Genomic DNA, 24,304 nt, shown 5'->3' with positions numbered 1-24,304 from the left:
TTGAGCTGGCAGGCATTTTGGAAATTATTCTATCTTGCACCATCATAAATGAGGAAACTAAGGCCAAGGGAGACTTAATTCCTACTCGAGGTACCGCAGCTAGTTATTGGCAAAGCCTGTTCTAGAAATACAGTTATCACTGTTTTTAACAAAGAGAAAAGAGTGTAGTTCTACTATGTATTTTTGATTTAGTGGTGTACACCAAGAAGTTACTAGTAAAAGGAATAATATGGACTTGTGCAACTAAGCTCTGTTAGCTTTGCTTATAAAATCTTTTAAGATTGTATTGCGTTAAGTTGTGTTAAAATTATGTTGACCACTTTTTGGCCTCAGAGGAGGTATTAACATTTATTAACTATTTTTTCTTTTAGCTGTTACCTGGAGATGACTCATTTTATAACTTTAAAAATACATCCAAATTAAAGTTTTTTGATAAATATCTACTGATTATGTTGAATCTCTACATGTTTTATTTGAAAAATATTTAAATTATTTGAAAAATGTAGGCAAACATTGTTTTCGAAAAAAATCATATAATGTTAGCTTTCTCCTGGCTCTGAAGCAGAATAAATATACATAAGTCCCCCTCTCCCCAAAAACCAAAAATAACAAAAAAGTTATGTTTTTTAAAATAGGCATTGGACCTTTAAAAATAAATTGAAATATTTTATTGCATTATAGTTGATAAATTGTTTAATTTTTAACCTTAATTGTGTTTTTAATAATTCATAGATACTGACTTTTTCTGGTGTTTGATACACTTCTACGGTCCAAGGTGGGATTTATTATGTGGGCTCTGTGTGGCCGACAAGGAATTAAGATTCAGAGATTTTCACTGGCACTTTAATATGGTGATACCAGTAACAAAGTACCACATTGTACTAGAAACTAGAAATATCCTTAATGGAATCAACACTACTGCAAATCCCATTTGTAACATAGATTAATAAACACTGGGGTGGCAAAGATAATGTAGATGTTTAAAAATTTTTTCCTTCTAATTCTTTATATGGTCTTATCCAAATTAGTTTTGAACGACTAAACTTCTACATCAGCAAAAGTTGGACAAAGTTGTAGAAATCTGAGTGTAAAATTATACAGCATTTTTATTTAACATGTTTATCATGTTGGTAGAAAAGTTATTAGGGTTATTTTACTTGGTATAACCTTTATAAATGATTATATTGAAATTAATTTCATTTATCGATTACTTTGTATGTAACAGGTATATAATCCAGTAAGTACTTTTCGTTTTGAGTCTCTGTGTGAAGGCATAAATTAAATTAGCTCTTATCTCAATTTAACAGATAGTTAATAAATAACTGGCTAATAATAACTAGTGATAATATATAATGCCCTTTGATTCAATGACTTAGCTGACAAATTTCAGTAAGCCATTTCTCCCAATTGGAAAGCATTCTGATGCGAAAGCATTTTGTAAAACTATGTTGACAGGTAACATTGCTGAAATAATCCTATCTTTCTAACTTCTGGATTTTTCAAACTAAATATTTAAATAACTTAAAATTTTATTTAAAGTTAAACTTGGAAAAGAGAACTTAGGAGATTATGATTACTTTTATTACCTACAGAGTCATTATATTTATTCTGTATAGCTCCAGAATGCAAAACTAGGCTTTATTCATTTATCAAAATTTTTTCAGCCCCTAGTAAGTGTCACTGTGCTAGGCACTAGGAATACAATGGTTAGCCAAAGAGACGTGGCTTCTGCCTTCATAGAGTTTATAGTCTAATGGAAGATAACACATTAGGATAGATTTAGCTGCCATAGTAAAGACCTGAAATTAAGATGGCTTAAACAAGATAGAAATTTATTTCTCTCTCATGTAATATCTGGGTGTGGCTCCTCTGTGTTAGGGACTAGGCTTGTTGCTCTGCGCTTCCTAAGATGTCAAGATGGCTCACCACCACTATGTCTGCATTCTAGTCAGTGAAAAATGGGGAAAGGGCGGGCCTGCCCCTTGCCTTTAAGAAGTGGCCAGCTCTCCTTCTGTTCACATCCCATTGGCCAGAACTTAGTCACAGAGCCACACCTTACCGAGAAGGAAATGTGGTCTTTCTTCTGGGTGGCCTCGTATCTAACTAGTAATCAGGACTCTATTTCTACTGATAACCCTGAATGGTAGTTCTTAGTGACTTTGTTTTGCAAATGAGAAGACTAAGGGCTCAGGAGAAGTGACTTGTCCCACGGCTGCACAGCTAATGCTTTTAAGCAGTTACACGTGCGAGGCACTCTGCTAACTCTTTGCTCTCATTTTCTCGTTTACTCCTTACAACAATCCCAAAAGGCAGGTCCTATTATTATCCTGTTTTGCAGTTGAGGAATGTAAGGTTTGGTCTTGACGAAAGTCACAGCTGGTAAGTGGCAAAGCCAGAACTCAAACCTAGATCTTTCTGACTCAAAATCTTGTGCTCCTGACCTTACGTCTGCCGCCTCCCTACGACGAGAACTGCCTTCAGCGTCAGCGTCATCTCTCCCTAGAGGCTCTGTTCTTGGAGCTAGATTTGGAGCTCAGTATGTTTTGAGGAACTTTCTGAAAATTAAAACTATAAACAATGGAATTAGTGACTTTTTAACTCATAGATGATACTTAAAGAGTTGCTTAAAAAGGAATATTTTTGTGATTTTAGAGGATATTAAAGTCTAAGGTAAATTGGTTAACTTGTAAGAGGCCTTTAATCCTGAGAGCCTATGAATTTTTGAACATAAACGTGTAATACAATTTAAATATGATATGTATTACAATACATAAGTAATTTGGTGAAATTGTTATATAATAAATATTCTGATAGCAAATCAAAATAAAAAACAAGTTAGACTTGTACCAAGATATTTGAATTTTGCACATGGAAAAATTTTTAAACAAATTAAAAAAATTAATTATTTGCATTTTACTTGTGTTTTTAGCATGTTTGCAAAGCACTTCAAGAGTTATACAGAGTTAATTGTTCAACTGAGGATGTTTTCAACTTGGATTCTAGCACTGATGAGAAATTTAGCTGCCATTTAATATTTCAACTCCATGATGTGGCATTTAAAGATAACATTCATGTTGGTAAGTATACTATTTTTTTTAAAAAGTCATGGGGTTATATTAAAAACTCATACTTTCTTTTTCCTCTTAAAATTTTGTAAGTATCTGTTAGGCTTATGGTTGTTAACCTGTTCTAAACAAGGAAATGTGATTTTTCACATTTTCAGGATTTGCCTTTAGCTCTAGATGTATCTTCCTGTTCTAGACACGTTTCAGACACATCAATCTACTCAGTGTATCTTTGGCATTGGTGCCTCTGGCTGTAGGTATCGAGATGGTTATGCACGCCCTGGTACGGGTTTCTGCTCCAAGAGGAGTCATTTTGGAAGTTTTCTGGGTAGTAGCTGAGAGGCCCAGTTCAAGTCTTACCTGTGATGTCTTAGATCTGGATTTCTGACCTTGGCTTCAGCCTTGCCCTGGCCTTACATTTTAGTGCATGAGGACTGCGGCTTGGGTTCCAGGCCACATCCAGGAAGTCTCGTTTATTTTTCCAGGCTGAACCTCAGGGTTGGACATTTAGAGATATAGGCCCAGGTATAAAATGAAGACGGTCTGAAGGGGAGCAAAAAGGCAGAAGAGAACATGGAAAACCACAGTCTAAACAGAAGCCAAAATCCTGAGTGTTTATCAAAGCAGATGTAGGTCAAGTATTCCTAGGTCCACGCAGCAGACAATTAACTGAAGTTCAGGTGACAGGTAATCCATTTCAGAACTACAAGTGTCTGACAGTTTCAAGGGTACCAAGGGGAAAAGGCATGAACATAGTCACTGAGGGACTGGCATAAAAGTCAGGATCCTAACTGCTAGATTAGGGTAGCACTGGGTCACAGTGACCTAGCATGCTATATTCGTGGGGCTCCTTCTTATCTCTCTGTTTTCTGATAGCTTAGTTGGATATTCCTTCTCTGTCTCTCTCTTTCATCCCTTAGATATTAGTAATTGTACAATCTATCCTTATCCCTCTGTTCACTCTATCTGTAACCTTGAGGATCATCGTCTGTCATGGCTGTGATTACTATCCACGTGTTGACGACTCTCAAATCTCTATCTTCAGCCGAGATTGTTCTCCTCCACGCCAGACTCATACGGCTAACTGCCTTTTAAACATCCCCACACAGACACTTCAAACGCAGCATGTCCTCGACCAAATTCCTCATCTTTTCCCCAAAACGTACTCTTTCTCCTGTGATATGTATATCAGTGAGTGGTATCACGATCTACCCGACTCCCCAGGAAGACATGTTGGTGTCATCTTTGACCTCCGTGTCGCTCAGCTTACTTATTTAGTCAGCCAGTTAGAGCAATCTCATTCTGCCACTTATGTGCCTCACACCCTTCAAGGATTATTCATTGCCTTCAAGAAAAAGCCCAGATGTCTTAGTTTGCACAGTGAGGCCCACTGTGCCCCAGCCTCATCTCTCACCACTTGGCCCTTCTCATCTCCTTTACTCAGCTCCCACTGGGGCCACATTTTCTCTAATCCCTGGGCCTTTGCACTTTTTGATGCTGCTGTCTCAATGGACATGCCTCCATTCCACCTGGTCTGTTAAGACTCAGTGTAGATATCCTCATCTGAGAACCCATTTCTGTCACATCTCAAACCCTAAGACTTAGGGTAGTGTTTCCTCGGGGTCGCAGAGAGCACCCAGTGCTTATTGTGTCTAAGCTTTCACCACTTCCTGAGGTAATTTCCTGTGTTTTTTAACCTTCTCTGTTCCACCTACCGTTTCTTTAGGGCAGGGACTCTTTCTTAGTCACTTATTTCCAGAGCTTATCTTATAATAATATCTTTGTCAATAATAATATAACAATAACAGCAGCATCAATAATAAATACAAGTAGGCACTTAATAAATATTTGCTGAGTGAATGACTGAATGTCAAGTGGGCTCTACTGTCAGGGTGTCGGGGCAGAGTCCTGAGCGAGATATTCCTTTGATTCCTATTTACTCCTCCAAGACTCCTAGCCACAAAGCTAAAAATTGAGATTTGTTGCTAGGGAAGAAGGGGAGGATAGAAATTTGTCAGTCTCTGCTATAGATCTCTTCTGAAAGCAGATGACATTCAAGCTGGGCTTCAAATCAAATTCCATCCTCTAGACAAGGGTAAGAAGGGCTTTACTGACAGAACAGCATAAGCAAAAGTGGAGAGATCCGAGTTGGTGGCGAATCTGGGGAGCAGTGGGAGTATGGAGTGGCTAGAGTGAGAGACACAGCCAGACCTGCTAAATGGATGCCATCCAAGGCGTCTTTCCTCTAAATTTAGGAACTGCCAGAACCAGAGATGCAGAGATTGTGAAATACTAGTCCAGATTTTCCCTTTCAATTCCTCTCCCTCAATGTATCCATTGGTGCCATTTCTAGTTCCTATTGTCAGCCTTTCAGAAAGGGGAATTAGGGTAATTGTAAGAGATCATAGAATGTTAGCAAAATGTATAAATTTGATTCTGCCTGCCTGCCATAGGATGTGACATTTCTATGATTGATACGTTCTTTTGAGTTATTCTCAGCCACTGAAATTGCCCCTGGATTAATGATGAGGTTAGGGTGATAAGACTGGGGAAGGGAAGTGGAAAGCAGAGTTGTTTGCTGGGAGGCTGTGTTGGCAGTTATTGCTGGTTATACAGTCACCATATCCTGGCCACGTTAGCTCCCTGCCAAAGGTCAGGAGCTCCTTGCCTACCTTAGCAGCTGGTTCTGCAATCATGCCTTCCCTCTCTCGTTGCCTAGTGTCAAGTAGATGTAATTATACATTTCCAGGGAAATTAACTTTATCAACTTATGTTTGTGTTGCATTGTTGTCCTTTGATATATCATGATTTCTTTTCACTCAGTGTTTACCTTATTTCCCTCATTCTAGAGATAATCATGTCTGCATATCATTGCAAGAATCAAATGCTTTTGCTTTCATTTTGATGTTTAGTGTTTTATAAGATAGCAGATTTGTTTCTTTGAATAGGGGAGTAATTAAGTCCGATTTGGAGGAGAATTTTGGATTTAGAGTATGTATATCTTATGATTTAAGGGATCAAGCTGTCTGGTAAATAAAGTGACAAACCCAGATATGCCAGTGTTAGAAATTAAAATTAAATTAAATTTTTCTTAAAGTATTGCATTTCTCCAGTACCGTTTTACATGAATCAATTTAACCAAGTTATTACTTGATTTTATGGTATGAATAATTTATGAGAGCTTAAAGAAGTTCCAGATTGTTATGTCATCTTTTCTTGGTGAAGATAGGACCACTAATATTTAGAGCTCTTAGAATAAATGTTGAAATACAATAAATGCGTTTAATTGCTTTAGTTCTGGACTTTAGTTCTGAGGTCACGACCCATCTTGTGACCATTAATAGGGAGAGTCAGGAGGAACAACAACTTTGGAACTGATAGCTGTGGATGTCAGGGTTCTTAGAGCATATTATTTCAGGTAAAGGAGGGAGAAGACGCTCCTGAGGAATTTGCTGATGTCCTGACTCAAGGAGAATGTGGCAGAGACTCTCTCAGGGTTTCTGTGCATTATCTTGGCAACACCATTTACTCATATCAACATTACATTCTTTTTTTTTTTTTTTTGAGGAAGATTAACCCTGAGCTAACATCTGTGCCCATCTTCCTCCACTTTCTATGTGGGGTGCCTACCACAGCATGGCTTGCCAAGCGTGCCATGTCCGCACCCGGGATCTGAACGGGCAAATCCTGGGTGGCTGAAGCGGAACGTGCACACTTAACCACTGCACCACCAGGCTGGCCCCATCAACATTTCATTCTTTAATCATTGATTGTGAAAATATTTTCCACTCAACTTCTATGAATAAAATTGGTGCTTTTTTGGTGACAGCACATTAGGCTCAAGCCCATACTAGCAACATTGACACATCTTCTCAAATGAACCTTCCCTTCTAAGGTGATTTGTTTGTAAGTGACACCAAGCTCCCCTGTCAATGGGAATTGAGAAAGTAAAAGATTGCACAAGAGGAAGGAAGTAACAGTTGTAATAACAACTCAGTTTTAAAACCAGAAATCTAAAAAAGAAGTCTTCCTGTGTAAAATTGTCATGTGTAGATTTGCGCCTAGATCTTAAGTTATGGCTTGCGGAAAAGAAGAGTTAGATTAATCATATTTCTTTTTCTTAGGTAATTTTGTGAGAAAAATTTTGCAGCCTGCTTTACACTTAATTGCCAGTGAAGATGATGATAGGAATCCAGAAACAATGGACCATGGATTTTCCCATTTTTCTGAAACACCAATTAAACAAGAAATTTCCTTTAGTGAAATGTCCACAGATAAGGATGCAGGAGAGAGCTGGGCATTGAATTCAAAGGAACAGGAGAGGCTGGGGTCAGCTAAGCAAAGCAGTCCTGACCTTTCGTTTTTAGTTGTGAAGAATAACAAAGGAGAAAAGCATCTTTTTGTAGATCTAGGTAAGTAAAATTGACAGCTCTCTATTAGACTGTCCTTGTGTACTTCTGTGAGAGACCAGTCGGTACCCACTTGTCCATCTGCTTAGGATTCTCGCTACCACCACTACTCCACCGTGACAGTGGGGTCACCAGCATAATGTGATCAGTGAGCCCAGGTGGTAGAAATCTGCTAAGTTTCTGCTCAGAGGTCTTAGAGAGGTCCTTGTGGGACACAAGCACCAGGCTGGCCTGAGCTCCAAAAGAGAATGCTTGTGGCTGGCTTCTGCTCTGAACTGTCCAAAGGATTCCTATCAGGGGAGTCTTGACAGGGGACACTTGGACCAACACTGCTGAGAGGTTTAATTAGATAAAATAAATTTTAATAACAGACACAATATAAAAATGGTACTCTGATGTGGCAAAGTAAGGCTGGCGTTCTCTTCACTGAAGAGCTTTGCAGCAGTGGCACGGGCTGTTTCATGAGCTTTCCTGCTACAGTCAGACCGGTGGCGTCTTCAACGGTGCTCTCTTCTACTCTGCTTGCCTCTGGTCTCTGAGCCTCAGGATGTACACAGCACTGTATGGCAAGACTTCAGCTGATTAGGTACCACATTAGGCCGGTCAGGACCCCTAGTTCAGCCAGCTCCAGTTTGGTGAACCAACCCTCATCTTTATATTGAGGTTCTAGCTTGTGATTCGAAAGGCCACACAGCAGCGTTTTTGCCATTGACTTTCAGAGCACTTCAGGGAGCTTCAATGTCTACAGGTTGAGAGAAAGTAGATTTAAATTACAGGCAAGATTACCCGGCCAACCAGGTCCAGAGCAGGGAAGTGTTCCTGCTGTGTTGTGTATCTTTCTAGCACCCCTGACAAGCAAGTGCCGGAATTTGGAAATATAGTCAGAGAGGTGCAATGGACTGGTTTGGGTGTGAACAGTCCGTGTGACTTATGAGTAGAGGAGCATTCTTCCAAATGGCAAGTTTTGTTTTGTTAGCAGAACGTCCTCTCCAATTTGGACTAATGTGCAGAAAACTAGGGAAAAGGCCTAATAGGCAGTTGAGGCAGCGAGAGCTCACTGTGCTCTCCCTCTCCCCCAGTATAACAGCCCCTGAGTGGATTACCCCGATTCCTGGCAGCTCCAGCCTTGAAAGTTAGGTTACTGGACTAGCACGGAAATTGCTCTGACGTGCTTGAAAGAAGTACTTCAACAGTAGAGCCAGGTTTATTTATGTACCAAAGCGGATGGGGAAGTCATCCCCTCAAGTATCCTTTGAAAAGTTCAGAGCTTTAATAGGACAGGCTAACATCTTTTTAGGAAACTTTTTAATTGAAGTATAGCGTTGCAACAGAAGCATGCGTAACTTGTGAGTTGAATGCACTGATCAGTGAACTATCACAAAATGAACACACCCTGTCACCACGCCACCCAAGACGAGAAATAGAAGATTACCAGGACCCCAGAACCTCCTCCATCTCCCTTCCAGTCAGTACCGTCCCCCTTCCAGAGGTAGTCACTAATCTATCTCTAACACCCTTCATTAGTTTTTGCCTATTTTTGAACTTTTTACAATTGGAATCATATAGGATGTGTTTGTGGCGTGCCTTTGCACTCTCTTAATTGTGTCTTTGGTGAATAAAAGTTACTAACTTTAAATAGTACTAGTAGTCTAATTTATCAATGTTTTCCTCTGTGGTTAGTGTTTCTTTTCTCTTGTTAAAGAAATCTTTCCCTATCTCAAGGTCATAAAGATACTCTCCTGCTTCTAGAAGCCTTATTTTTTCACCTTTTGTACTGTATTTAGATCTACAATCCACTTGTAGTGGATTTTGCTTGTTGGATGAAAAGGAGTCAAGATTCGCTTTTTTTTCCTATGTGGATATCCATTTCTCTCAACACTATTTGTTGAAATAACTGTCCTTTTTCTAAAAGGACATCTTTGTCATTAATCAAGTGTCCATATATGTTTAATCTGTTTCTGGACTGTGTTCTGTTCCATTGTTCTGTTGACGTATTTTTGCACCAACACCACAATTGTCTTAATTAATATGGCTTTTTTTAAAGTCTTGATATCCAATAGGGTAACTCCTCCTCCAACTTTGTTCTTTATTTCTTGGCTATTGTTGGTCATTTGCATTTCCATTTAAATTTTAGAATCGACTTGTCAGGTGTCACACACACACACACACACACACACACACACACACACCCCCTGCTAGAATTATGATTTAGATTCCACTGGATCTATAGATCAACTTGGGGAGAAATGACATTTTTATAATATTGAGTCTTCCAATCCGTGAACATGCTATGTCCCTCCATTTACTTAGATGTTCTCTAATTTCCCTCAATAGTGTTTTATAACTTTCTGAATAGAGATCTTGTACATCTTGTGTTAGATTTATTCAAGATGTTTGCTTTTGTTTGCTTGTTTTTTGGCTTAAACAACAAACATTTATTTCTCACAGTTCTGGAAGCTGGAAGTCAAGATCAGGGTGCCAGCCTGGTTGGGTTCTGGTGCAGGCCCTGTTCCTGGTTTACAGAAGGCTGTCTTCTCGTTGTATCCTCACATGGCAGAGAGACAGCAAAATTTGATTTTTTGATTCCTCCCTCTTCTCTGAGATTTTGGCGCCACAAATCCTTGCTGCCTTGGAAACTCTCTAATAGTCTCAAACTTTTCTTTCTATCACATTTGTCTAGCTTTTCTGTTTATTTACAATAGCAGAGTTGCCCCCCAAAATCTAGTTTGCTATTTCTGGATGTGGCATTCTTCCATGCCAACTCTAATTTATTTTAATTTATATTGCTTTTATTTTGTTTACAGCTGGTAGAAAATAATTGTTTCTCTCTTTTTTTGTTTTTATTTTGTATTTTTTTTTGTTTGTCTGAAGATGGTTTTTTTCACCTTCATTTTATTGTTTTTTTTATTGAGGTATAATTGACATACTACATTATGTTAGTTTCAGATACACACATAATGATTCTATCTTTGTATATGTTGCAGAAGGGTCACCACACTAAGTCTAGTTAACATCCATCACTATACATAGTTACAGAAGTTTTTTTTCTTGTGATAGAACTTTTAAGATCTACTCTCTTAGCAACTGTCAAATATGCAACATCATATTATTAACTGTAGTCACCATGCTGTACATTACATCCCCAGACTTATTTTATAACTGGAAATTTGTATCTTTTGATTCCCTTCACACATTTGGCTCACCCCTCACCCTCCACCTGTGGCAGCCACCAATCTGATCTCTGTTATCTATGAGCTTGGTTTTTGTTTTTGTTTTTTTAGATTCCATGTAGAAGCGAGATCATGCACTATTTGTCTTTCTCTGTCTGATGTATTTCACTTAGCATAATGCCCTCAAAGTCCGTCCATGTTGTTGTAAATGGCAGGATTTCCTTTTTTATGGCTGACTAATATTCCATTCTATATATATATACCACATTTTAAAAACCTGTTCATCCATTGATAGGCACAAGTTGTTTTCATATCTTGGCTACTGCAAATAGTACCGCAGTGAAAGGATTGCATATATCTTTTCAAATTAGTATTTTTGGTTCTTTTGGATAAATACCCAGAAGTGGAATTGCTGGATCATATGGTAGTTCTATTTTTAATTTTTTGAGAAACCTCCATGCTATTGTCTATAGTGGCTGTACCAACTTACATTCCCACCAGCAGTGCGCTAGTGTTCCCTTTTCTCCACATCTTTGCCAACACTTGTTACTTTTTATCTTTCGGTAATAGCTGTTCTACGAGGTGTGAGGTGATTTCTCATTTTTTTTTTTTTTGAGGAAGATTAGCCCTGAGCCAGCATCTGCTGCCAATCCTCCTCTTTTGGCTGAGGAAGATTGGCCCTGAGCTAACATCTGTGCCCATCTTCCTCTATTTTATATGTGGGATGCTGCCACAGCATGGCTTGATAAGCAGTGTGTAGGTCCACCCCCGGGATCTGAACCAGCAAACCCCAGGCCACCAAAGCAGAACGTGCAAACTTAACCACTGCGCCACCAGGCTGGTCCCTCATTGTAGTTTTGATTTGCGTTTCCACGATGATTGGGAATGTTGAGCATCTTTTCACATACCTGTAGGCCATCTGTATGTCTTCTGTGGAAAAATATCTGTTTAGATTTTCCGCCCATTCCTAAATTGGATTGTTGGTGTTTTGCTATTGAGTTGTATGAGTTCTTTATATATTTTGATATTAAACCATTGTCAGATATATGATTTGCAAATATTTTCTCCCATTCAGTAGGGTGCCTTTTTATTTTGTTGATGATTTCCTTTGCTATGCAGAAACTTTTTAGTTTGATGTAGTGTCCCACTTGTTTATTTTTGCTTTTGTTGCCTTTGCTTTTGGTGTTAAAACCAAAAAACACTTGTCAAGAGTGATGTCAAAGACCTTATTGCCTATGTTTTCTTCCAGGAGTTTTATGGTTTCAGGTCTTACATTCAAGTCTGTAATCCATTTTGAGTTAATTTTTGTGTATGATGTGAGATAGTGGTCTCATTTCATTCTTTTGCATGTGGCTGTTCAGTTTTCCCAGCATCGTTTATTGAAGAGATTGTCCTTTCCCCATTGTATCTTCTTGCCTCCTTTGTTATAAATTGATTGACCATATATACATGGGCTTATTTCCGGGCTCTCTTTTCTGTTCCATTGACCTGTGTCTGTTTTTATTGCCTATCCCATACTGTTTTGATTACTATAGCTTTGTAATAGAGTTTGAAATCAGGGAGTGTAATGCTTCCAGCTTTGTTCTTCTTTGTCAATGTTGCTTTGGCTATTCGGGGTCTTTTGTGGTTCCATACCAATTTCAGGATTGTTCTATTTCTTTGAAAAATGCCATTTGAATTTTGATAGAGGTTGCATTGAATCTGTAGATTGCTTTGGATAGTGTGGACATTTTAAAAATATTAATTCTTCCTATCCACGAGCACAGAATATCTTTCCATTTATTTGTGTCTTCTTCAGTTTCTTTCATCAATGTCTTACTGTTTTCAATGTATGGGTCTTTCACCTCCTTGGTTAAATTTATTCCTAGGTATTTTATTCTTTCTCATGCAATTGTAAATGATATTGTTTCCTTAATTTCTCTTTCTGATAGTTTGTTATTAGTGTATAGAAACACAACAGATTTCTGTATATTGATTTTTTATCCTACAACTTTACTGAATTCATTTATTAGTTCTAACAGTTTTTTGGTGTCGTCTTTAAGGTCTGTTTGTATATAATATCATGTCATCTGCAAATACTGACAGTTTTACTTCTTCCTTTTCAATTTGGGTACCTTTCATTTCTTTTTTGCCTAATTGCTCTGGCTAGGACTTTCAATACTATGTTGAATAAAAGTGGTGAGAGTGGGCATCTTTGTCTTGTTCCTGATCTTAGAGAGAAATGGTTCAGCTTTTTATCATTGAATATAATGTTAGCTGTGGGCTTGTCCTATACAGCCTTTGTTATTTTGAGGTATGTTCCCTGTATACCCACTTAGTTGAGAGTTTTTATCATAAATGGATGTCGAATTTTGTCAAATGTTTTTTATGCGTCTATTGAGATGATTATATGATTTTTTTATCCCTCATTTTGTTAATGTGGTGTATCACACTGATTGGTTTGCAGATATTGAACCATCCTTGCCTCCTTGGAATAAATTGCCCTCAATCGTGGTGTATGATCCTTTTAGTGTATTGTTGAATTTGGTTTGCTAATATTTTGCTGAAGATTTTTGCATCTATGTTCATCAGGGATATTGGCCTGTAATTTTCTTTTCTCGTGGTGTCCTTGTCTGGTTTTGGTATCAGGGTAATGCTAGCCTTGTAAAATGAGTTTGGAAGTATTTTCTCTTCTATTTTTTGGAAGAGTTTGAGAAGGATTGGTATTAATGCTTCTTTGAATGTTTGGTAGAATTCATATTTGAAGCAGCCTGGTCCTGCACTTCTGTTTGCTGGGAGGTTTTTGATTACTGATTCAATCTCCTTACTACTAATTGGTTTGTTCAAATTTTCTATATCATCATGATTCAGTCTTGGAAGGTTGTATGTTTCTAGGAATTTACTCATTTCTTCTAGTTTGTCCAATTTGTTGGCATATAATTGTTCATAGTTGTCTCTTATGATCCTTGTGGTCTTATAATCCTTTGTATTCCTGTGGTATCAGTTGCGATGTCTCCTCTTTCATTTCTGAGTTTACTTATTTTTTTCTCGGTGAATCTAGCTAAAGGTTTGTCAATTTTGTTTATCTTTTCAAAGAACCAGCTCTTGGTTTTGTTGATCTCTTCTATTGTCTTTTTAGTCTCTGCTTCATTTATTTCTGCTCTGATCTGTTGTTATTTCCTTCCTTCTACTAATTTTTGGCTTTGTTTTTTCTTTTTCTAGTTCCTAGAGGTAAAGTTAGGTTGTTTACTTGTGATTTTTTTCTTATTTCTTGAGATAGGCAATTATTGCTATGATCTTCCCCCTTAGAACTGCTTTTGCTGCGTCTCATGAGTTTTGGTATGTTGTTTTTCCATTTTCATTTGTCTCAAGGTATTTTTTATTTCTTTTGATTTCTTCATTGACCCATTGGTTGTTTAGTAGCAAGTTGTTTAGTCTCCACATTATTTGTGAATTTTTCAGTTTTCTTTTTGTAATTGATTTCTAGTTTCATACTAGTGTGGTTGGAAAAAGTTGTTTGATATGATTTCAGTATTCTTAAATTTGTTAACACTTGTTTTGTGCCATTGTGTGCATGCATGTGTGTATGTGTGTGTGAGCATGTATTTTAAAATAAATTTGAAGTTTCTCTGACAGCCATGATTTTCTACTAGTAAGTGATCTTTGGACTATTTTTCTTCTCATCAATGATAATTCGATATTCTCTCTAAATAACTCTAGAGGCAGGATGATAGCAAAAGTGCCTTCTCTAAGAGAAGCACCTTTCTCATGTATTTTTAACTTTCTAGAAAAAAAATCCGTACTGATTTTCTGTCTGGATGATTTATCCGTTGGTGTAAGCAGGGTATTAAACTCTCCTACTATTATTATGTTGATGTCTGTTTCTTCCTTTGGGTCTGTTAATATTTGCTTTATATACTTAGGTGCTCCTATGTTGGGTACATAAACGTGTACAAATGTTATATCCTCTTGTTGCATTGACCCCTTTATCATTATGCAGTGCCATTCTTTGTCTCGTATTACAGTCTCTGTTTTAAAGTCTATTTTCTCTGCTGTAAGTATAGCGACCCCACCTTTCTTTTGGTTTCCGTTTGCATGGAATATCTTTTCTATCCCTTTACTTTCAGTCTGTGTGCCCTTATGTCTGAAGTGAGTTTCTTGTAGGCAGCATTTAGATGGGTCTTGTGTTTTAAATCCATTCAGCCATTCTGTGTCATTAGATTGGAGCATTTAGTCCATTTACATTTAAAGTGATTATTGGTAGGGATGTACTTATTGCCATTTTGTTAATTGTTTTCTGGCTGTTTTGTAGTTCCTCTGTTCCTTTCTCCTTCTTTGATGACTTTCTTTAGTGTTATGCTTAGATTCCTTTCTCATTGTCTTTTGTCTGTCTATTGTAGATTTTTGCTTTTGGTTACCGTGAGGCTTACAGATAACAATTTATATTTATAACAGTCTATTTTAAGTTGATAACAACTTAAGTTTGCATGGTCTACATTTTTACTCCTTCTCCCCACATTTCATATTCTTGATGTCACATTTTGTATCTTTTTATCTTGTGTATCCCTTAACTAAGTAGTTATTTTTACTACTTTTATCTTTTAACTTTCATATTAGCTTTATAAGTTATCAATCCACTATCTTTACTATATATTTACCTTTACTAGTGAAATTTATACTTTCGTATGTTTTCTTGCTACTCATTAGTACTCTATTTTTCCAGCTTTAATAAGTCCCTTTAACATTTCTCGTAGGGTCAGTTTAGTGGTGGTGAACTCCTTTAGCTTTTGCTTCTCTGGAAAATTCTCTTCATCCATCCTTCAGTCATGATTGATAACTTTGCTGGTAGACTATTCTTGGTTGGAAGTTTTTTCTTTCAGCACTTTGAATATATTGTGTCACTCCCTTCTAGCCTGCAACGTTTCTGCTGAAAAATCTGATTGTCTTATAGGGGGTTCCCTTGTATGTAACCAGTTGTTTTTCTCTTGCTGCTTTTAAGATTCTCTCTTTGCCTTTAGCTTTTGACATTTATAATGTGTCTTGATGTGGGTCTCTTTGGGTTCATTTTGTTGGGAAGTCTCTGGGCTTCCTGGATCTGTATGTTTATTTCCGTCCCCAAGTTAGGGAAGTTTTCAGCCATTATTTTTTCAAATAAGTTTTCTGCCCCTTTCTCTCTTCTTCTTCTGGAACTCCTATAATGCAAATGTTCGTCTGCTTGATGCTGTCCCAGAAGCCCCTTAAGGTATCTTCACTTTTTTGGGTTCTTTTCTGTTTTTGCTCTCTGTTTGGGTAAGTTCCTCCACCCTGTCTTCAGATTCACAGATCCTCTCTTCTGCTTCATCTGTTCTGCTGCTGAACCCCTCTGGTGTATTTTTCAGTTTAGTTATTGTATTCCACAGCTCTGTGACTTCTGTTTGGTAGTGTCTTATATTTCCTACCTCTTTATTGAAGTTCTCACTGTGTTTCAGTGAACATCTTTATAACCATTATTTTGAGCTCTTTATCAGGTAAATTACTTATCTCTTTTTCATTGAGGTTTTTTCTGAGGTTTTATTTTGTTCTTTGTTTGGAACGTATTCCTTTGTTTCTTCATTTTGTTTGACTCTCTGTGTTGTTTCTATGTCTTAGATGAAACAGTCACCTCTCCAAGTCTGGAAGGGCTGGGCTTGTGTAGGAGATGAGCTTTATTGTTCAACCCTGCCCTAGCTGTTTGTTGTCTCTCAAACTTTTGTGATGGTCCAAGCAGCCTGTTTTATTTTTAATAGCTGCCAGTAGTTCAGGGTGTGCCCACACCAGTCATTGTCCCAAAGGAGAAGACCTCAGTTAGCGCCTAGACTCAGGCTAATTAGAACCAAACCCTCAGGCAGTGGCTTTTAAAGAAGGCAAATGTAAACGATCTGGGAGCTGCAAGGGTAAGACTTGCTGGCCACCAGAGCCAGGCAATCTGGAGGTATCCCCTGGGCAGCAGTTGCAAAAACTGGGGTATGTATGCTCCTTTCTGGGAAAAACCAGTGAGCTGTACTGAGGTATAGGGACAGTGCAAAGAGAGTGCCCCTTGCCCTATGTTCCGTGAGATCAGCTCCATACCATCTAGATGTGTGCAAAACCTGAAGCCTGCCCCTAAGGCCAAAGCTCCAGGACAAACAATTGGGCCCCTTTCACAGATAGGCTGTCTGTGCAATGCCCTGTGTGTGTGGGGGGGGGGGGGGGGGGGGGGGGGGGTGGCCTGCCAAGAGCTGTCTCTCTGATTGTTACAGTCCTGTTGGACCCAGGAACTCAAGCCCCCTGGCCTCCAGAGCCAGGTGATCAAGGGGTATCCCTGGGTGGTAGCCACAAAAACCAGGTTACCACGTGTGAAAACTGGGGCACAAGACCTGTAGAAGCTGCCCTCCGGGAGATACTGGTGCTCTGGAGGGCGGCAGAGGGAGAGTACGAAGATGGTGCCCACTGGCTGGAGTGAGGCAGAGGGGAGTGCAGAGATCGCAGCCACTGAAAAAAGGGAAAAGAATTTAAAAAGATAGCACCCGCCCATTTAGCAACTCAGAAGGAGAGTGTGGAAGATGGGGCCTGCTGACTGGAGCATAAAGATGGCAACTGCCAGAAAAGAAAAATCAAAGATGGCACCTGCCGGCTTTAACAAGGCCGAGGGAAAGCAGGAAGACAGTGCCTACCTGCCTCTGTCCCTGGAGCGTATCCTAACAGGAGCCCTGGCCCCTCAAACTACCGCTTTAACATTAGCAAGTGAGACTCTTTCACATAAAGTCTGGGTGCTTTTCAAAGGGCCCTGGGGTGGGTGAGTGTGGGCAAACTCAGTTGGTCTTCAAAGCCAGGTGTTTTGGGGGTTTGTCTCTCAGACGCCACTCTTAAAAGTTGGTGCCTGAGATGGAGTGCGAGCTCTTTGCTCCTCAGAAAGAAGCTCAGCTTCTGAGTTCCCTCCTGATTGTGGGTTGCTGTGCTGAGGGTGAGGTTTATGGCAAGATTATCTCAGCCTTTTCTACCTGCTTTGATGTGGTTTCCCTGATGTGAATGGGTCGCTCCACCAGTTTTCAGGGTTTTTTTCAGAGGAAATTGTTCTGTATATAATTACAGATTCAGTGTTTCCCTGGAAGGTGGCCAGTTCAGGATCTTCCTACATTGCCATTGTGAACCAGAACAAATTGGTTCTTCTAATACTGCTATACAAATTGATTTAGTATTTGCCGACTATAAAAATAAATCACTGGGGCCGGCCCAGTGGTATAGTGGTTAGGTTTGTGCACTCTGCTTTGGTGGCCCGGGTTTGTGGGTTTGAATCCCGGGTGCAGAACTATACCACTTGTCAGCCATGCTGAGGTCCCAACACACATACAAAATAGAGGAAGATTGGCACAGATGTTAGCTCAGGGCTAATCTTCCTCAAGGAAAAAAAGAGGAAGATTGGCAATAGATGTTAACTCAGGGCTAATCTTCCTCACCAAAAAAAAAAAAATAATTAAAATAAAATAAAATAAATCTCTAAAACATGCATTCATATTGTTTTATTAATTTTTGATATAGGAGTTTATACAAGAAATAGAAACTTTCGTCTATATAAATCTTCCAAAATAGGAAAGCACGTGGCTTTGGAGGTCGCTGAAGAGAACAGATTTTCTCCTGCATGGTCAACCAATATTTCTGAAGAATATCAGTATTTCCTCTCTTCTTTGGTCAGCAATGTCAGGTATATACTACCAGAATTAAACCGTTGTCTATTCATGAATGTTTATGAAGCAGTGAATGGCATTGTATAGTATTAAAATGTGAATTGTGTAAATTCGTTCTACCTTAAGAAAAAGAAAGTTCTTAAAATTCCAGATTAACTGTTCTCTTTTGTCTATTAACTGAAAAATGATAGTGAAAGTTTTTTTTAACCACTTAGTTTTCTTTCTATATCCTTTTACAGTTACATTTTTATATATTTTCTAGTTTTCCTAAAATGATTATCAATTCTATAAAGAATAAAACTACTTATATTGCTTTTGGAAACATCTCATTTTCTTTTTATGTATGTACTTATGTACATATAATTTACATAGGACCTTCATTCAAAAAATATTTAAGATCATTATTTATATGGTTATGTCACTTGTTTAATCCATTCAGTATTATATCATGAATATTTGCCAAGTTAATAACTTGCCAACAGTTAATTGTAAATAAAACTTTTAATGCCTATATAGCTTTCCATTATATTGATATACTCTAATTTTTTGTCAGTTCTGTTTTTGAACATTTAGATTTTCTTGTTTCAGTCATTTTTACGAAGTGTGAAAGGCATCCTTCAAGAGAAATATTTCCCTTCATTCTGGGCTGGCAATTTTTGTTAGTCTAAAACCTGCAGTTAAGGATCATACTAAATGGCCTCGCTAAATTAACTTGCTCTAATTCTTCTCCCTTTGTCTTCCCTAGATATAATTTTAAAGAGAAATTTCATAGGAATGAATTTTAATAAAAATATTTAAAATGCATCGCTATAGGGAAAGTTGTGTTCAGACGCCCACTGGACAGCGGTGACCCAGGAGGGTGGGAAGATGGGTTGTTTTTCCTCCTGTATTTCTGGGCTTTTTGATTTCTTTCATAGCGTATCTCAGAAGTAACATCAAAGTCTTAGTTTCCTTACCTTTAAAATGGAAATAATATTAACATCTATCTGAGGGAGTTGTTGTGAGGGTTAAGTAAGTTAAAACTGTACGGGTACATTGACAACTGTGCCTGGCACGTGGCATTTGTTTTGTAAACACCAGTTAGTTAGCTAAGCAGTTAATGTTCGTGGTGGCTGCTGGGATTCTAGAGGTCGTGTGTAGTAGTGGAGAAATCGTATGACTGTTGGTGCCCGCTGTTGTTGGCACCAGAACAGGATCACGTTCTATCGTGTGTGGGAAAAGCAACCCAGTTGGCCTGTAATACGGCCCGAAGTCCAGGTAATCTCCCGATTACCAAATCCCACTTCTTTTGTAGTTTCCATAATAATCTCACGGAAGTGGTGAGTTCTACTGAATAGGGTTACTGTAATTGTCCTTTGTGTATCCAAGTAAATACCAGGTATTTTTCTTCCTGAAGTAAAGGCTAAATTCTTTATGCTTATGAATGTTATCTTTTCTTTCAATTAATTTGAATCCATTTTCCCCTTTGCTTTCATCCATCTTTTCTTCTTTTTTCTTCCTATTATTCACACTTTTAAAATCATTGTAACAAAAATTTCAAAAGCTCTGTACGTTTGGGGAATAGAATTATACTTTATTCTACAGCTGCAGCGGTCCTAGAGTCCTCTGATTCACTTTGTAGTTGAGGAAAGGGATTTTAAATGTTCACCAAACTGCTCTTTTTTTATATAGGGTTGGTGCTTTTGTAGGCAAATGTGGCATAGATGTCCTAGAAAATTAGCTGTTGAACAAAGGATTTTCATATGGATCTATTTGAAATTCAGTCTTTGTGTAGGCATGTCTCTTTAATTCTAATATAATGTTGCTTTGTTGTGCATATTTTCTTTTTCAGATTCTCAGATACTTTACGAATTCTTACATGTGACATATCTCAGAATGAACAAAAACGAGTTGAGTATTTTAACGGTACCAGCACTTCAGGTAATTTTAAGAAAACAATTTCCTATGAACATTTAAGGATATAAAATCTATTTTGCCTTAAAAATCTTAAATCTTAAGTATTCATATCTACTGAACCTTTAAAACAAGTAGGTTTCTATCCAAAATGGAAAAAGTGTAAAAAAAGATATTTTTTAAAGCTGATTCACAAATTTTCATTTTATGGTGTTTTTGAAAAAAATATGAAAATAATGTAGATTGTTTATATAAAATAAACACATATTAAAATTAAAAAACTAGAAGTTTTCTTCGCCCCTTTGTCCACAATCAAAGATGAGTAACCAGTGTTAATAGTTCCGTATGTAGACTGGCAGAGCTTTTTCTGTTTTTCCAATATATGCAGAGCTTCCTTATTCTTTTAATGGCTGCATAGTTTTTCATGAAATCCTATGTCCTTCATTTCTATGCCAAGGAAAATGCAGGTTTTTTCTAAGATTTCCATAAATTCTCCAGTAAACATTTTTATGCACATATTTTGGGCTATCATTATCTATAATAGTGAAAAACTGAAAACAATTTAAATGTACAATAAAATACGATTGGTTATATCAATTATATCAGAATACTCTGTAGCCGTTTAATTTGTTTATAAAGGCTGTATAATATGGAAAATGTTCATTCATGATGTTAGGAGAAAAAGTAGACTCAAATTATAAATGAGGTGTGATCACAAGTTTTATTAAAAAATATGGATAACATTTTCTTAAGTTTATTTCTTCTAGATGTTTAGCAGTTTTTTCTAGACATTGATTTGGAGTTTATTTCTCTCATTTCTGCTTTAATATATTTTCCAAAATTTCTCCAATTATGTGTATTCCTTTTATAAGTGAAATACAGGCTTTAAGAACTAGATTATTCTGTCTTTAAAAATTAGATGAGATTTTGAATAAATTATCCTAAATTATTTCAGTAGATTCTTAGATACAAAATATAACTGAATTGTCAGTGCCCTACAGCTAAAGATCACTGGAGAACACACCTGTAGTGAGCACGCTGCGTTTATTACTGCTTGCAGTGTTGGAGGACGCACACTGCAGGACACCGTGGGTCATCACAGTAAAAGGCTGTCAGAAAGAGCTTACAGGAGTCAGGCTTAGGTTAGGTGCTTTCGAGGAGTGTCCAAGGAAGTGTGGCTTTGTTGTGAATTGTGTGCTGTCAGGGACGATTCTGTGATTGAGTATCTTGATAAATCTCATCTAGAAGGAAGGCGGACCACAGGGAGAAGACGAAAGCCATAGTTGGTAAAGAAGCAACAGTTACTTGTAGTAGGATGGGGGATGTTTGGTCATTTTTGTGGTTTGGGAAGTGTTCATGTTTTGTTTGTGTTCACACATGGTTACCGAGTGGTCTTTCTTTTGTCTGGAATCATCATGGCCACAGAGTGGTCTTCTCTGCTGCTGAAGTCCTGTGAAATAGTTTACGATTGACAGGAGAACACCAGGGCTGAGCTGTGAGTGCCCGGCCAGCTTCTAGCAACAGCAAAGCCTCGCTGACAGTACTAAGCCAGCTCCTAGATGTCAGGGGCTGCTTCTCTCTTTGTCAGAATGAAGAAAACCGTTGAAATGATTAGAAATGCTTTTAAGAAAATCAGTTAACATTTGACTTAATTGAGAGGTTTGAATTTCACTACTTCCTTGTAGGGTAACAAGAATCTGTGATTACTAGACTTATTGTGGTGATCATTCCACAATATATACAAAATCAAGTCATGTTGTACACCTGAAACTAATGTATGTCAATTATATCTCAATTTAAAAAAAGAAGAATCCGTGACTAGATGAAAGGCAAATTGCCAAAAAGGAAAAAAAATCTGGGGGATTGCAAATTGTGTTAACAGCTTAATCAAAATTTAACCCCTGAACTTTTAGCCATTATAGTTTATAATTAGTTTTTCTCTCTGTTGCAGTAGAAGCCATTGAAGGTTTTCAGTGTTCACCCTACCCTGAAATTGATCAATTTGTTCTTTCTTTGGTGAATAAAAATGGAATTAAAGGAGGTAAAGATAATCTTATTCTTTATTAAGTGTTGTAAGATAGAGTAATAATACCTTTAGACATATTATTTGCATTTTAGGAATTCGGCGTTGGAACTACTTTTTCCTAGAAGAATTATTGGTGTATGATATTTGTAAATATCGCTGGTGTGAAAACATTGGAAGAGCTCACAAGAGTAATAATATCATGTAAGTAATATTGTTTAATAATGAGTTCTAGGTATTTAACCAATATTATATTTTAAACATTTATAATTTTTAAATAAAGTTGAGAATATAAAAGTGATTTTAGTTTTATAGTAGATTTAGTTGTAATTCAATTTATATTATATTTGGTTTGTGTTTTATAGTATTTAACTTGAGCATCTTAATTATTACCTTGCTTCTAGCACATATTATCTGTATCTGTACTTTATTTGGTAAAATAATCCCTCAGATAATATAATCTTGAGAAGGCTAAGGTAGAATTGAGTAGGGCTAGAAAGAAATGAGAGGCAGGGGCCGGCCCGGTGGTGCAGTGGTTAAGTGCACACATTCCGCTTTGGCGGCCCGGGGTTAGCCAGTTCAGATCCCGGGTGTGGACATGGCACCGCTTGGCAAGCCATGCTGTGGCAGGCGTCCCACATATAAAGTGGAGGAAGATGGGCACGGATGTTAGCTCAGGACCAGTCTTCCTCTGCAAAAAGAGGAGGATTGGCAGCAGATGTTAGCTCAGGGCTGATCTTCCTGAAAAAAAAAAAAAAAGAAATGAGAGGCAGCAGACAGGTGGATGAACAATGATAGTGGAAGGTATATCTCTCCTTCATCTGTTGCCATTAGCCCTTGACGCCTTATGCAGTCTAAAATTGAATTTGAGCAGATTTGGGCAAGTTAACAGTTAGTGTTAAGAGTTGGAGTTAAGATTATGTTAACATGTTGAAGACAAAGAATGGTATAGGAGGGACCCACCAGTATTGACTGTTTACTGTATATGCCAGGCCCTGTTTTAGGGGTTTTCTTTAAAATGCCCCTGGCAAAAGGGGAAGAAGTAAAAGATGAAGTAAAACCATAAATAGAATTTTAAATAATGTAAGGATGTGGTTAGAATAGGGATAAAATAAAACTCAGCTGTTATCAGTTACAATATGAGAAATTTTGCTGTTTTATATTTAATGTCAAAGCTGAGACTTCTGTATATCAAGCATAGACAGCACATGTGCCAGACATGAGAAGGTGATCATGAAGCTTTTGCCAGAAAGCTGGAAAACATTTAGGGTATCATGATTCAGTGCTAGACTTATCTATGTAGATTAATTCAGTTAAAAAAACTTCAAAAACTAAAGTCTCGGTACGCAAAGCTACAACATAGAAACACACAAAGGCAAAGATGGCCCAGAACCAGTAATAACTATGACTATGGTTATGATTTTGATGTGTCTTTCTAGTTTTTCTTTTCTGTGCATATAAGTTTACGAAAAAAATCATTATTGTACAATGATCATTTTTTACCTTTTTGTGATTCTCACATTGCTGTTTATTCCTTTCTGAAGAATTATCGGGTTGTAGTATGTGTCCATAATCTATTTTTCTTAACTGTGAAATATATCGTACATATAAAAGAGTGTATACAATGTGTGTGTACATTTTAAAGGCTAACTCTAGAGTGACCACTTGTCATATCTGCCAGCCGCCTTAAGAAACAGAATTTCATTAAACCTCGGGATCACCTTGTGGGCCCAACACCGATTTTTTCCTTTCTCTGGCCCTCAGAGATAATAGCTATTATCCTGGATTTTGTGTTAATCTTTCCCTTGCTTTTCTTTGTGATTTTTTCCATATATATTTGTATCCCCATATAATATATTGCTTCATTGTGTATGTTTTTAAATCTGATGTAAGTTGCATCCTTTGACTTGCTTTTGGTCAGCATTGCGTTTGTGAGGTCTGTCCATATTGCAGCATTTGGCTCTTGCTTATTCTGTTTTCATGATTGTATAGTAGGCCATTATATCAATATATGTATGCCAGTTTATCTGTTGTCCTACTGTGGACATTTGGCTTACCATTATGAACAGCGAAGCTACAGATA

At 37.6% G+C, this 24,304-nt stretch overlaps 1 protein-coding gene across 6 annotated transcripts in view; it reads left to right on the top strand.

The window, feature by feature from the left end:
* The window catches only part of PRIMPOL (primase and DNA directed polymerase), a 40,521-nt gene that overhangs the window by 9,607 nt on the left and 6,610 nt on the right, over nt 1-24,304 (top strand). For 4 of the 6 annotated variants that reach the window (XM_046648362.1, XM_046648361.1, XM_046648363.1 and 1 more), the window contains 6 exons: nt 2,930-3,077; nt 7,190-7,477; nt 18,160-18,322; nt 20,137-20,225; nt 22,150-22,239; nt 22,317-22,425. In XM_046648362.1, the coding sequence (XP_046504318.1) occupies nt 2,930-3,077; nt 7,190-7,477; nt 18,160-18,322; nt 20,137-20,225; nt 22,150-22,239; nt 22,317-22,425 (887 nt within the window). The remainder of the gene's footprint in view (nt 1-2,929; nt 3,078-7,189; nt 7,478-18,159; nt 18,323-20,136; nt 20,226-22,149; nt 22,240-22,316; nt 22,426-24,304) is intronic. The other 2 variants (XM_046648364.1, XM_046648366.1) reach the window with 2 other exon arrangements.

This window comes from Equus quagga, chromosome 22 (assembly GCF_021613505.1).
Source record: "Equus quagga isolate Etosha38 chromosome 22, UCLA_HA_Equagga_1.0, whole genome shotgun sequence".
Lineage (NCBI taxonomy): Eukaryota > Metazoa > Chordata > Mammalia > Perissodactyla > Equidae > Equus > Equus quagga.
The sequence above is the reverse complement of the archived record's forward strand: the minus strand, read 5'-3'. Positions and strand labels throughout refer to the sequence as shown.